We start from the raw sequence: 16,420 nt of genomic DNA, 5'->3' as shown, positions 1-16,420 counted from the left end.
TGAATAAGCGTTAATTACGGTGTATTAATCAAAACTAACGAACGTCGAGGAGAAAAAAAAGTATATTTCACTCGTTCCTGCGCGCTAAGGACACGGAGAAGGAAAAAAAGGCAATTTAAAAATACATAAATGTTAATTTTGTATTAGTAACGGTGTTGTTTATTATTCAAATATTAAATGTATGTTAATATTTTGATAATTTAGTTTAATCTATGTAGATTAGAGTATATTTGTTCTCACACATATAAGAATGTGTCTACATTTACTAAATTGTACACAGACATGAGACTTTAAATGAAGATAACAGCACGAATTTTTTTTTGCTGAAATAATTTTTTTTTTCAAATCTAGTAAATACTATTATTTTTAAGATTTTTAAGCAATGAATGAATTTTCGATGCTTAACTAAGACCACCATGACGAATAAAAATAACAGAAATTTATTTTGATAATCCTCACCACAGGAAAAAATTCCTTTCAAACAAAAAATAAATAAATCTTCATGTAATTTAAAACTGATATATTTTTTAAAAACTATTATTATACGAGACTAAAAAACTTGAAATAAATAAGAGCGTTATAAATTCTCTCTCCCATTAGTTGCGAATACAAACTGTAACTTCGATTATTTAGACGAAATACATAGTCTACGTGAATCTGTTTTCAATTAAATTATCCTTTAAATCAATCCAAGCAAATAATAGAGTATTTTTAAAATAATACAGATATCCCAGAATGTTTTGGCTAGTATTTACCCAAAATATTATGAACAGTTTTTTTTTAATGTATAGTCTCATGTTTCTATAGTAATGCTAACCGGATGGGCCTCATGTTTTCAAAACAATATTAAAAGTCAAAATGTTACTTCATTTCACATTTTAATTAAATATTCAGAGCAGCCATACGCCCTAAACGCTCAATAAACTCGTGCCCAAGACTCTTGTGAAAGCGTCACTCACACTTTTTTTTTTAATGAAAATACCGTCAGTCCTAAATAAAAAGTCTGGAAGAAGAAAAGTGTTTCACGGAAATATTAACCAACTATGTATGGCACCCGCTTCGTAAATAGTAGGTACATATTTTAATAGAACAATTTTTCTTTCTAAAAAAGACTATCAGAAACAGAAACATAATTATAACATATTTCGAACGCAAATGTACATCACGTGCCAAAAAAAAAAAAAAAAAAAAATCTGTGCTTTTACAAAAGATTCCTTTGGAAACTAGTTGCCAAGAAATAGTTTGAAATACTGCAAGAAATATATTGTAACTTTGAAGATTACGTGGTTATTTTTGAATTTATATGAAATACGTTTTTTGATATAATACTGAGTAATTATTTCTTACAAAAATTGTACATAAAATTTTATATTTCAATTGATGTTTCATTCAAGCATATTTTTCTACACGATGGATAAGTTAATCGAATATTCAATCATTTGACTTCATTTTGTTTTATTACGCTTATTAGAGTGCGCAGTTAATACTGGAAAGTTATTCTCCGGGAACGGTGTAAAATAACTTTAGCTATTGGAGATCCCGGAACAACACAAAGCATAAATACCCGGGTAAGAATCCGAACTCAGTATACGTGCGAACACTCGTTTGAAGTGATACAGTTGTTTTCATATAAATGTACACATTCTCTAATATTTATAATTTTACACGAATATTTCTGTTTCATTTACAAAAAAAAAGTTACAGTAAGGCTCACGCAGCAGTGCCAAGGCGACCTCTGAAAAAATTTTATCAGTAGAGACCCAGAAATTTCGCGGATTCTTTTGGTTTCAAGGCAGGTTGCAAACATGTTTATAGGTACTTTGCCTTGCTTTAATGATTGGATTACAATTTGCTTCGACACTCCCCTCTACGACGGCGGATCAGTCAAGTGGCCGAATAACAGATTCCCACTCCAAAGATGGAGAGATTCTACAGTAATAAATAACTAGGGGCATGCGCATTTCGCGGAGAGATTCCGAGACTAGCTGAAAGTTACAACACTGTAGTGATTACTGTGTTTCGCGATTGGGTGAGTGTGATTGTTACATCACCAATCACGGTAGTTCAGTGCGGGAGCAAACGCGTCCTGAGTGGCTCGGTCAAATATGGCAAATACTTCTCTCGCAGACGGCCGCCAACCACAAGAAAGAAACCACTGGTGTAGATATAACTGGTTGCAATCTAATAGGCGTTCAGATTTTTTTTTTTGCAAAAAATGCCTGGCCCTAGAAATATCCTACATGTAGGGGCCTGCAGATTTCGCGAAAAGATTTCGAGATTAAATGAAAGTTAAAACACTATAGCATCGTCTGTATTTCGTGATTGGGTGAGTTTCTCCCAGGTACATATCGATTGTAACAACACCAATCACAGTGATTCAGTGCGGTAGCAAACGCGCCCTGAGTGGCTCGGTCAAATAAGGCAACGACTTCTCTCGCAGAAGGCAGCCAATCACTAGGAAGAAACCAAATGTGCGGGTATACCTTGTTGCAGTCTAACAAGTGTTCAGATCTTTTCGCGAAAAATGCCTGCCCCTACCTATATGAAAGCATGTGTGGGCTGATTATACGTAGTAATATGAAATTTAGCCTGACAAGAAATGAATCCGCAAAATTCCTCTGTCTCTTTATATCATCATAAGCCAAGAATGCCGTGACTCTGGTCTTCTTTCAGTTATTTTTTTCCAATTTTTTTTAAATTATTCATAACCTACATTTACTTATAGTCCGTTTCGTGTAACCTCTTCTCAAATATGACAGTTTTTAAAGGTAGTGCCGGTATTAGTATCACTTGCAGAGCAACACGTGATATTTGTGCACGAACAAAGACGACCGCACCAAGCTGTTTGCAAGCACTGTTGGCGGAAAAAAAACAGCGGCAGAAGAAGAAAGCGAATACCGTTGGTGACTTGATGTAAGTTTTTGGACATACGCCATTGCTAAGCAATTCTTAGCAATGGCGTATGTCCAAAAACTTACATCAAGTCATGCACTCCCATTGCACAAATCTTTCAAAGATAATACCGTTGGTACTGTACTGTAAATGTTTTTGTACTTTTTACGAGTAAAATACTTGGAAACCCATTTGTTCAATGACATCACTTTGAAAAACTGCAAGGTACAAAGCTCTACTACATTGCAATTTTACAAAAGATATAGTTGGCAACTGAGTTTACAAGGACTATCCTTGTAAATGTACGTACCGAAAAAAAAAAAATCTGCCCAGTGTACTTTTGAAAACTGTTAATTTTGGGACAAGTTACGCGACACAGTTGTTCTGCGAGGAAACATACAGCCGCTTCTTGCAGTCGACGCCGCAGTAAGTCACACGGAGTGCCGAGGCTATACGAACAACTCCCGCCTCTTTACCTCCCTCCCTTCTGACCCAGCCCGAGCGCTGTCCTGTCCGCTTAATTAGTCCCCCTCCACGCATCGCTTACCGCGCGGCTGATCCGCAGGTAGCGGCCGGTAAGCGAGGATTACGGTCGTTACCCGACTCCTGCGCGGTTCCCACCGTCAACTCCGCTTCCAAAACTCGTGCGGATAAGGCGGGCGTGGGGTAGCGGGCTGCCGAGAGGAAGGGCGAAACAGACATCTAACCACACATCAAAAAACCATCCTTTTTTTTTCCCTTTTCCACGCTTGTGTTTACCTTGTTTACAACGAAACATTACCTTCGGAAGTCGGAAACAGGCGCAGTTTATGCGAATATCAGGTTATCTGAGATTACAAAAGGACAAGCTTCGTTTATTTCAGTAAAAAATATATATATAACGTGGTCGAAAAGACCGTAAATTTGCTGCTGTTTCCTAAACAGCGCGTGATCGACCGCAGAGAGGCAGAGCCCTCGACGTACGAGTCAAACGACGGTTCCATAGAACGAACGTCGATCGGCGCGTTTTTCCGTCGGCGGAGAGATTGTTGCCTCTCCCCTCCCCCTATGCTACCCCTCCTAGTCCTCTTCCTCCTCTCCCCCCTCCTCTTGTTCATCCTCCTCCTCCTCCTCCTCCCCACCCACCTCCCCCACACAACTCCTCCTCCAAGCCCACCTCCCCCACATTACTCCTCCTCCCCTACGCCCACCCCCCCCCACACACAACTCCTCCTACCCCCCGCCCAAACCACCCACACAACTACTCCTCCTCCTCTACGCCCACCTCCCCCACATTACTCCTCCTCCTCCTCCACCCCCTACTCACCCCCTACCCTCTCCACACTTCTCCCAACCCTTCACCCACCTCCGCCATCAGAAGCTGCCGAGCAGTCATTCCTGGAGCACTCTCCCCGATGGCTGGAGACGAAGAGCAACTCCTGGCGGCAGCAATCTCGCTGATAGCGGCCAGCCCACCGAGAACAGTCGTGACGTGACCCGCGAAGGGTTCACGCGCTCTGAATTACGAACGGAACGGACTGCCACGCGTCAATAAAAGTACGAACACGAATTTGTTTAAAAAAAAAAAAAAAATCCTCCTCTTGAATCTGCGCTTTTAAGGAGAAGGGGGTGGTTGTATCCCAAATTATATCGCATCCATGTTCTCGTTTTTCCATAACATAACCAAATTTAATTGTATATTAAAAACCTTCTTTTTTTTATCTGTAACATTTCAGCTCTCGGCTCACGGTGTTTGGTGGGAGTAATAATTCCGTGAATACGACGGAAGTCAAGGAACGGAAACGTGTAACAACCGCGGTGCTGACATCTGTGGTGGATGGCGCGAACCAAAAAGTTCACAAAGCACAAAGGTAAACATTAATGGTATTAACTGTTTAAGTGAATTTTAATATAATTCCTTGTCGAAAATCCGGTCCAGTGCCGGGGTTGCATAGGAGCCGTTTAATTATATAGTTTACAATTTAAGTCTGCTAATAAAATAATTCAATACTTGACGTAGCTGCTTCGACAGCGAATTCTATCGGCGGGTGCAAAGAATACGTGTGATTCCCGTCAAGAAATGTAGTTTAAAACCCTATTTGCGTATATTATTATCACTCTAGGCATTAGTTTAAATAATTCTACGTTAAATTTCGTGTGCGAGTTTCGTATTCTGAATGTATTTGCATCATGAAAACACATGAATTGGCTTGTTAACAAGATTAATTTTCACACATCTCTGGCGAGTACTGGAAGTCCTTAGTTAATGGTTTATTATGAACTTAAAGGCAACTATTTTGACAAACCTAGCATGTACTGAAAAAATTGAAATCACGTGTTTTAGAGCTCGTCTTAGAACGCTTTAATTTTAGTATGGCATTAATAACTCAATAAAAAGACACACAGGGTATAATTCTGACTGGCCAAAAACAGCAGCTAACGAGACTAGACCATGCATGATTGACCGATACAGAAGCCAGACGAACGATAGCTGGAAAGTATATAGTTCTTCCCCTTCCAGATCTCAGTTCAACCTCAACTCTGAAGATGCTTGCTGAAATACGGAGCGAAACGACGGTGCACACCACCAGTACAACACAGTGTTCACAGGAGTTGCTTCGCTTCTGCGTTGTAGCCGCGTTGAAGGACAAGGTTTCGGTCGACATTGTAGTCGCCATCAGTTACATAGTAACAAGTTACATTCTTAGGTTATTGGGAACTATCCTGTCTTTAAATACTCTTGCCTGGAAGGGGAGTGGGCCAATCAGAGCCTTCCTTTCTTCTGGATGGCTGATTGGTTTGGCCAATTGGAGCTGGGCTTCTGTGACTGGGGCTGCGGGCCAATCAGTAGCCTCCTTTTTTTCTGGTTTACTGAGCTGTTTAGTCAATCAGAGGCGAACTGTTTTTCGTTGGCTGCAGAGCTAAATTTGGAGGCTTTCTGAGTGGTTACAATGCTTAATCTGAATCCATCCATTCTATTCATGTTTAATGAGTGTTTTAATATTTATACTGCTTCTCGAATGCAGCTATCTTTCCTTCTATTGAGGGGTGTTGGCTATGTTGTTGAATTAGTCGGATTAAATGCTGTGGCTGGTTTCCTGGGAGTGTTCTGATATGGCTGATCGTAGGTTTTAATTTTTAAGTTTTCATGTTTATCGCTTACATGTTCTTTAATCTTAGTTATGATCTTATGATTCGTCTGCCAGATTGTCCTACGTACACTTTGCCACGTGAGCATTTAATCATGTACATACCGGCTAGTCTTTCGGCTGTAGTTTTAACTTTTACTGTTGTTCGGAGCCCCGTCAATCCTGTTTACAGTTTTGAGAATTGTATGAATTTCGTGTTTTCTGAGAATTCTGGCCACTTGTTCTGGAATTCTTTGTGGAGGTTTTGTTGGGGAAACACTCGTTGCTTATGTCCTTGGTGTGGAGACATTCCCCTTTCAGGCGAGAGTATTTAGAGACAGGGTAATATCAAAGAACCTGTGTAAGTAACTGATTCACATGATGATGGCGACTTCAAGATTAACCGAAGCGTGGGAGAAATCTCCTCCTTCACCGCGGTTACAGACAAGACGCTAAGTAACTCCAGACAACGTTACCAGAGCCCGCGATCTTTACAGTGTTTTCAAGTCAAGTGATGAAATAAATCTTGTGTAGAATATTTTCGGGGTGCTGGGAAAAATATCAGTCTCTTCATGTAAAGATTCTAAATATTTTTTTGACGTGACGTCTAATAAATCGATGAACGCAGGAAGTACGCACGAAAAAGTGTCCCGTTACGGACATTGTTCCGTTACGCTGTGTCCCGTTACGCTCATTGTACGCTTGCGCCGCATCTATCTCTCTTCCACTCGATTGGCCTATGCGTCCGAGGAGAAGAAAGACAGCGGCAGCACACAACTTACATCTACACGTGAACTGTTTCGTCGACTGTTTGTAAAGTGAAGTGAAAAGTTAATGTGGTTTTCATTGCTTATTACAACAACAATTTCGGCAATAAAGGTTAATTATTCTTGCATTTTAAAAATCTGATTACTAGTATAATTTAAAGTATTTATTCTTTTATTATTAAAATAAAAATGATTCAATTTTATTCATAAAAGTATGCAATCATTTCATCAATGTTTTTTTATGATGTTGTCACGTTAAACTATCGTCCGTAAACCGACTTTACAGACAACCCATTTTTTACGTTAAAAATAATATTATTCGCGAAAAGATTTTGAGACTAGCTGAGTGTTATAACGCTGTAGAATCGTCTGTGTTTCGTGATTGGTCGAATTTATTTCAGGAACACATCTACTGTCAGCAACACCAATCACAGATAATTCAGCTCAGGAGCAAACGTGTTCTGAGTGGCTCCGTCAAATAAGGCAATGGCTTCTTTTGCTGACGGCCGCCAATTACGAGGCAGAAACTGCAGTCTAATGGGCATTCAGATTTTTTTTTTTCGCTATAAATTCCTGCCCCTACTAATAAGTAGAGACCTGTAAAATTCGCGGATTCATTTCGCGATAGGTTAGAGTCCAAATACTTTTGACATTATTTTGCTTCAGTGATTGGGCCACAGTTTATCTGAAGGACTCTGGGCCAATGAAAAATCTTTAACAGAAGAATTAACGAATCACGATCATTCCAGTCAACATGTGTTACGGGTCGGTAACCAATCAGCAAATGTAAATTGCACGATTGCGTAGAGGATCATGGAGTCTATCCTTTAGGGATTTGAAATCACGAATTTTACAGGTCTCTACTAATAAGGCATATGGATATTTATAATCAGTTATTATTTGCGTATGATTATGTCCAGTACTACAAAGCATGTTCTCAAATAATCTATAAAAATATGTTATGGCATGTTTTGCGTACGCATTGTTTGACTAAATCCTAATTTAACAAATTGTGTACACCTCTATACGACGATTCTTGAGTTCACGTTCCCGTGATTCGATCCTAGAGAAAAAATATTTCGTAGAAATGGAAGCCGACTGAAACAAGACGTCAGCCCTGACGAGTGGGCGGAGGGGGAAAAAAAGACCTTACTCCAGTGATTGATGATGGTGAATGGAAATCCATTTTTCATCCGCGAAAATAGAGTGTCCCTGAGGGTATGTCGGAAATTTCGTGTCGAATCTACGTTTTTTTTTTGGTGATACTTTGACGTGCAAGCGATAATCAGAGGATACATTAACTAACTGCGAACCCTAAGTGTGGGTACAAAAAGTACACGCATTGTCACTATTGATACTTCCAAGATTTTTGTTTGCGCATGGACCCATAAAATTACTTACAAAAAAAAAAAGGCTTGAAATAACACGCGATACCTACTACAAAAGTTCTTCCTATTGGTCTTCTCATAACGCCCTACGTGAAATGGAAAACTTTGTTTTGATAATGTGTTCTGAAAACAATATTCAGACAAAAATAGTTATTCTTGGTGCAATATAGGCATAAGTACGAATTGTGGGTTTGAGGCTTTTTCTTTCGTGCATCTTCGGGCGTGTTTAGGCTTGCCCGTCGCACGATGCTTAGAATCGAGAACTAGTCGACAACTATCAGTCACTTTATACTACTGCTACGATAGTCGTCTCATTCACTTCACAACCTGTGCACCAGGGTGTGCTGGTGTCGCCATTAATTGGCACTGACTATTAACATAGTCAAAATTGAGTTATAAGAAACCTTATCGGTGTTTATAATTTTTTTTGAAAAAAAAAAAAATAATTATATATTTGGAGGAAAGTGGATTCGAATCCACGTCCCTTTAAAGTAAAGGCGACGTGTCTTTAACTGCATGAATATCATACTGTCCTTAATATATTAGTGCTTATGTAAGTACACTTAGAAAAAAAAATGTTTGGTACTTTTAAAATTTTCTCTAATTTAAATCATGGGATTTGGTATAGATATATTTTGCTACTCTTGACTGCTACAGTGTTAAATCAAGTGTACCTATGTATAAAAAAAGGAATATGCAAAGCGTAATTAATTTGAGACAATTAAATATAAAGTTGAACAAGTAGAGTTTCTTCTTCACGGTACAAAGGAGGAACGAAGACAAACGAATGTACGCATTTCTCTTTCTTTTTTACGTGGTAAAAACAAAAGGGGTAAAAAAATTTCTGGAATATAGGTACTGGCGTTTATGTAACAATTTCACTTCTTTACCAGTTTCACAAAAAAAAAAACCTTTGAAGTGGGGCTAAAAAAAAAGTTTATTTCATTCGTGTACGCAGTGCCCGAGGTGCGAGAGAGCCAAGTCCATCCATCATTCCACGTCGATCAGTTTCCAGCCAAGTTAACACCGGCGAAGTTTCAGAGTTTCATGCCCGGCAGCTGTTCAGGATGTAATCCGCGTGTAGCAGCCTTGTACTAGAGCGGCGGTCCGTCTACCATGATTATATATGTATATATACATACACACACACACACACACACACACACATATATATATATATATATATATATATATATATATATATATATAGTTACGAGTGGGGAAAAAGAGTTCGTACGGAAAGGATAGCCCAATTAATTTTTATACAGCTTTATTTCTTACTAATATTTACATCACCACACTTGATATCTGTTCACAAATTACTAAATATATATGTCTAGTCCGCAGTTCGCTCTCCTCGCTGGAGCTAGGCTCGACAGTGGGTTCGCCCCTTAACTTCGCGCCTGTCCGCACACACACAGTCTCGCGCCACTCGGTCACATTTTTACGGTCCTCCTCGCCGAACTCGCACTTCACTCAACTCGCCTATCGGAACGGCTTCGCCTTTTTTACACCCTCGGCAGTCTTTCTGGAACCACCTGGAGTGGTTGTGACGCGTCGCGTCATCCCGGGCCGGACCCGACGCTCGAAGAATCCAGAACAACGACGCTTGTTCACGCCACTCCACACGGAATTCCCAGGCCGCAAAGGGACAGATAACAGCGCCGAGGAAGAAGGGCGCCGATGAAAAAGGGGGGGAAGGGGTGGCGATTCCGGGCAGTAAGTGCCGAAGTTATGCATGCGAGACGTCAGTGGCAGTGGCGTCGCGCTCTTGCCTCTAACGTATTGTACGTAACAATATACATATTTACACACACCAAAAAAAAGATTGGCTCGTTCGTTGCTATTTCAAATCACCTACGATCAAACCATCCCCCATATATTTAAACAAGTAACAACCATAAGTTCAGTCATATATAATAATTAATACATCAAAAGCAAAAAAAAAAAAACATGAAAAAATAAATAATTAAATTTTGGTAATATCCGGAAAGGTTTAGTACGATGCGCGATCGAAAAATGTCAACATAATTTTAAGTATTTTAAAGTTGTTTTGTTTATTACTATAATAAATTATATTTTACACGATAAAAAAAATAGATATTAATTTTTTTACCAGAAAATACTAGACCACCGCTTATGTTGATTTATTAGACGCGAAATTTAAGTGAAGCAAATTCGACGTGTCGTACGTGCTGAAAGAAGATTTAAGTCCGACCGCTTCGATTTACGTCCATAATTAATTTCGCAAACAACTCACGTTCGCGTCCAGCTTATTTGACTCGTTATCATTCGACAAAGTACTATGTTTCATTAACCAGATCAATACACCACATCAAAAAAACTACTCGTTTATGCATCTAAATCCATGCGTGTTTGTTGTAAGTTGTCACCCCCACTTATTATCTACATACTTTCAAGTTATAAAAATTAGACTTCACCAATAAGTACAAAACGTAAATGTACTTCTTTTATATTAACACAACTGATGTGCGTTGAACGTTTTCGCTGTTGCCATCATTACGGGATGTTGATTTAACATATTTTTGTTTTGATTGATTCAAGTTGATTCATGTGTTATTTAAATTCCCCCTCCCCCAAATAGTATTATATATTAATTAAAAAAAAGAATATTTAACAAAATAATAATGTAAGCACATAGACGAAACCCGGATAAATATAGGGATATATATTTTAAACAGTAAGCTACTCATAATGAGTTAACGGCACAGCATTGTTTTATAAAAATCTCACGAGTTGCTAGAGGATGGAACCCAGAGAAGTCATTCAGATATTAATTAGTTTAGCCTTTTTTTAAATTTTTTCTTAAAATAATGAATGCGAACGGTTTTATGTTTCACATTTCATTAGAGAAGTCATAAACTTTAAGAATGAAGTACATTTTAAACGCAAATCCAAACACAAAATTCTTTATTACCTGCTGGAATGAAAAAAAAAAAAAACTGTATAAGTGATTTAAATTAACGTGGAATTGGTTTCTCTGCTTGATGAAATCGAGTGCGCGAATCAACATGGAGCTGAATCAATTTTCTCTCTTGGTCACATTAATTTTTTTTTCAAAGCGCATAATCTTGTCATGTCGTGAGGTAGTAAATTCTCGTTATTGCGAAACAAATTTGATATATTTGTACATACAACCTTGTGCTATTCATCGCTATTTGTGATGTTTTAAAATATGAAGCGTTGACACCCAAATGGATAGGAGCCTTAAAATACAGGATGTTTTAAAATTTACTATACATACAGAACTACCCTCATCAGCCCCTAGCGTATTCTTGAATTCTCTTCGTCAACGGTCACCGCTCAGATATCGCGAGCTGTTTTCATAAAAGCGTGTTTTTTCTTCTGAAGCTCTTCACACCGTGTGAGTGCCCGGGTGGGCGTGGCCGTTAATTACATCGATGCCGAGAAGCCATAATTAACTCATCATGTCTGGACCGTCGAAAGCGTTTTTATTAGTGATACGTGAAATCCCAATTTTCTCTAATCCGAATCTAGGTGTAAATAATGTACAATAAATACTATGGTGTTGAAAAATTCTACCATTTAAATTAGGTTGTTTCACACACTAAGTTTTAGAACCATTACATCTTTGTAATTTTATTTATATAATTACATGTTAAAAATACAATAGTTTGGGGGGGGGGGAAATAAAATGATACACATGAAGGACAAAAAAGGACCTAGTAAAGTTCAGAGGTTTCCAGTGCTGAATTTTTTTATTTACTTTATTTCTTATAATACTATTCCTCAAATCTTTTCCCTCAAATATCAAATGTTTATAATACTAGGAATCTGATGGTATTTGAAGATTTGAGGATTTTACAGGCCCATCCCTAGTTTTTTACTTATTTAGTTTTCTTTCAATTAATCTTCAGAACGTAATCGGAAGTGAGGTCACCAGAGGCTATGTACTGCTTGGGAACAGGCCGATTGGGGAATGACTCGTCGGACTTGGACTTACAGACATCTCAGCACTAGCCTCGGGGGATTAATGGAAAACGACGAAGGGATAAGAAATGAAAAAGCCAGGACAGGGACTCGAACCCGGATCCTTTCGAGTGTCGCGCCGCTGCGATGTCTGTGGAGTCGATGCTATATCGATATCTCACGAACACATCCATCGGGAATCGAACCCAGAACCTCCGGAGTCCATGAAGTATGTGCTTCCTCGTGAACTACACTGTTTGAAATTATGTACTTTTCAACGTAGAAATTAACTCAAATAAACCAAGAGTTATTCGTGTAACTTCAGATGGCTTAGTGTTCGTAGAAACCTACGCCACATTTCGACTTCCGATTTGTACGTTTTCGTTCAGAACAAAGATGAACACAAGAATGGACAAAAAAAAGTTTTTTCTGTAGAATTTAACAGGTTTTTGAATGTACTGCTAGTATACCGAGAACATTCTTTAAAATTCGTGTTAATTTACGAAGATCTCTGGATAATTTGTAACAAGCGTTCTTCGTAAATTAAATGTGAGATTTTTAACAGTGTACAAGAGTCGTTGAAGTTCGCGAAACACTTTTTTTTTAAATTATGAAATTTTTTTAAAAGTTAATTAATTAGTTAATGCAAGATGGTGGCGTATATGTATAATTTTCTAGAATTCAATAATGGCGCCATACAAATTAGCGATCTGTGGAATTGTTCTACAAGCCATCACGGTGGATTCAAGATGGCGGCCGGGACGCTCACCTTGCTCCGGGCAGAGAGAGTTGTCGAAGCCGCACTGAGGGGTGTCCAAGGGCGGCTCTGTCCGCCCGCCGGCCCAGTGTATGGCCACGCCCTCCACTGGCTGCAGAGTCTTGGTCAGCCCTATGTAGTTCGCCACGGTCTGAAGCAAGGAGTGTTCAAGTGAACAGGAGATATTTCACTCCCAGCTTAAATATATAAATTCCTTATTTCTTTCTAATTAATTCTGTCACTAATGATTCTCACACTAACAACTACACAGCATAAAACCCAAGAAATTCTCCCCCCCCCCCCCCCTTTACAGGAATTATACCAGGCTATATGTTATTTTAAATTTCACTGGGTTCAGAATCTAGGTCTTTTCAAACAGATGTATAAGTTTTAATAACAGATCGTTTAATGTGTATTTTCCTTTCTTGATATCCATGACAAAAATTAAGTAATTTCGTAAGATTTTATTAGAGATGGAAGGCGGTGTTTGTTGGTGGTCTAGAAAAATGTTAGGCTAACCAAGTTGTTTCCTAGTACATAACCATCTTTGACTTGTAAAATCCCGATATTAAGCTACATAAATGCCTATTTAATGCAAAGCGCACAAATTGGCTTTATTTGAAGTGGCGGCTACAAACACAGAAAATACAAAATTAGGAATGTACCATTAATCAAGAATCAACTGATGCATTCAAACACACATGGTCACACAGAAATTAACATAAATTTTGGTATTTAAACATAAACGTTTACTGAGATCTCCCGTTTCCTCTACATTTGAAACGATACACGTTAGTCAATATTTATGCATTATATTTAATTTTTAATATACATACTAGACATTAAACAACGTTCTTTTAAAGAGAGCGATTAAAAAAAAGCAAGGACTCCAACCTGACGGTGTAACATTAAATGATTCTCAACTTTATTTTTTAAAAAAAATTGTTAAGTGGTTTCCTCAACACTAAAAAGAAGTTGTAAAAGTCAAAATAATTAATTATATTAAGAATGTGTGATCACAGGCTCGTCACAAGTCAGATTATTGAATATTATTCATAATTAGAGGCCGGAAAAATTCGCGATTTCAATGACCTGTAGGATATACTACATGATCCTCTATGCACGCGGGGAAATTACGTCTGCTCATTGGCTACTGACTCGTGACACCTGTTAATTGGGACACTAGTGATTCGATACTTCTTTTGTTGAAAGTTTATCATTGACCGAGTGTCATTCAGATAAACTGTGGCCCAATCACTGATGCGGTAAAAAGGCAAACGTATTTTGATTCTAGCCTATCGCGAAATCAATCCGAAAATTTTTCCGGTCTCTATTCATAATTCAGTTCTGAATGTGAATAACATTCTGATGTTGGTATGGACGGATTCCTTAGTGTACAATAAGTGCATCGTAGGCCATGTCTAGTGACATCCGCCTGGTGTGAAGTACATTGGGAAGACGCGCGAGGCGGTTAGCTTTCACACGACTGGACTGAATCAGGAGCAAGTCCAGCCAGTGTGGAGTACAGCTAGAGACAAGCGAATTTGCGGATTATTAGGGACCTGAAAAATTCGCGGTTTAGATTACCTTCAGGATAGTCTACACAGTCCTCTGTATACTCGGGGCAAATAACGCCAGTTCGTTGGCTGCTGACTTGTGAGTCGTCTCAACTGGTTTGCCCGAGATTCGTTACTTCCTTTGGCTGAGAGTTTCTCATTGGCCCAGAGTCGCCCATACGAACAGTGAACCAATATCACAAGCAGCTTAAAGGTATATATGTATGAATTCCAGACTATCGCGAAATAAATCTGCGAATTTTTCCGGTCTCTACAGATTATTTTGGTTGCAAGGTAGGCTGAAAACATGTATACCTCTGCATTTCTCTTCCCTCTACTAATGTGTTAGCAGTACAGTAGCCGAATCACATATCGACTCACAACCAAACATGGAGAGGTTCTACAGTTAATAATGTCCAATATGAAAGCATGTTCAGGCAGGTCATACAAAGTACTATGAATTTTATCCTGGCACCAAATTAATCCGCGAATTTTCCGGGTGTCTAAATAAAGCGTTGGAATACTTTTGGGGGAAAAAATGCCAAGTTAAAGAAGTGAACCAGACACACAAGCTGCAAAACCATTGAAGGAAAAGCGTTCGCGATCAATTTTACACATTGCTTTTTTTTTTTTCTACAGCGTGCACTTCGGTGACCGTCCTTTGTCAGTTTACTTTCTTTTTTTTACGGAATTGCGCGGTAATTTGCCGCGTGATGCAGGCGACTTTTGATGCGCGCGCGCGCACCGCAATTTCACGCCTGTCTCGCCGGGCGTCCAGTCCGTCACGGCAGCGAGGCCCGGGAACTTGTCACAACAATCCGAAACTACAGCGCTCTGTCTGCCTCTGTGTGCCGCCGCGTGGAGCTGACATTCAAGTGATGTCGACGCACAGATATTCCATTTTTAATTATAAAAAAATAACATTGGTTGGCTGTAAAGTCGGTTTACGGAGGATAGTTTAACGTGACAACGTCATAACCAAACACTGATGAAATCATAGCATACTTTTATGAATAAAATTGAATCATTTTAATTTTAATAATAAAAGAATACATACTTGATATTATACTAGTAATCAGATTTGTAAAAAATGCAAGAATAATTAATTAACCTTTATTGCCGAAATTTTTGTTGTAATAAGCAATGAAAACCACATTAATTTTTCACTTCACTTTATAAACAGTCGAGTGGAAGAGAGATAGATGCGGCGCAAGCGTACAATGAGCGCAACGGGACACAGCGTAACGGAACAATATGCGTAACGGGACACAGCGTAACGGAACAATGTGCGTAACGGGTGTGTGCAGCCGGCGTTCATCGATTTATTAGACATTGTCACGTCAAAAAAAAAATTGGATTACGGCTTCACCTCTGTCACACTCCGTTAACTCTGTCAATAAAGTGTAAATTTAAAAAAAAAAAGAAAGAAAGAAAGGTGCGCGAACACAACTTTCCGAAAACCGAAAGTAGAGAAAAAAAGAAGTTCAAATCCATAGCCCTTTTTGAAATATAAATTTCGATGGCAATAGAACCAGAAATACACGTTCGTAGAAAGACTTCTATAAATATTAATTACGGTCATGGTTAATTTATAGACTCGTCTACGATCGCCTGGAACGTTTTGGAAACTAAAACCACGCAAAAACAAAGTTGACTTAGTGTTATAATACAATACTGTCAAAAGTTAGTATAACTGTAAGTATCCCTGCTTGTAATCATTTAAACCATAAACAATTTCACACACACACAGTGCATTCACATAATTTAACTGTACACTTTAATTAATTTGCTAGTTATAAAAATTAAATCAAAGTAAATAGATTAAATAAATCTATATTCATAATATAAAGAGTGAAAGAGAGTGTGTGAATTTGTTAGTTTGGATGATTTTTAAGAAGTAAACTCAAAAACAACTTGACCTATTAAAAATATGATTTCATTGTTACAAAGCAAAATTATTCCAGATGAACACGGAATATGTTTTATTTATTTAAGTAATGAT

The 16,420-nt window shown here is 38.4% G+C and overlaps 1 protein-coding gene across 1 annotated transcript in view; it reads right to left on the bottom strand.

Moving 5' to 3' along the window:
* The window catches only part of LOC134538593 (atrial natriuretic peptide receptor 1-like), a 302,281-nt gene that overhangs the window by 167,805 nt on the left and 118,056 nt on the right, over positions 1-16,420 (bottom strand). The window contains exon 7 of the mRNA XM_063380019.1: positions 12,875-13,013. Within this exon, the coding sequence (XP_063236089.1) occupies positions 12,875-13,013 (139 nt within the window). The remainder of the gene's footprint in view (positions 1-12,874; positions 13,014-16,420) is intronic.

Source organism: Bacillus rossius, chromosome 13, assembly GCF_032445375.1.
Source record: "Bacillus rossius redtenbacheri isolate Brsri chromosome 13, Brsri_v3, whole genome shotgun sequence".
NCBI lineage: Eukaryota > Metazoa > Arthropoda > Insecta > Phasmatodea > Bacillidae > Bacillus > Bacillus rossius.
The sequence above is the reverse complement of the archived record's forward strand: the minus strand, read 5'-3'. Positions and strand labels throughout refer to the sequence as shown.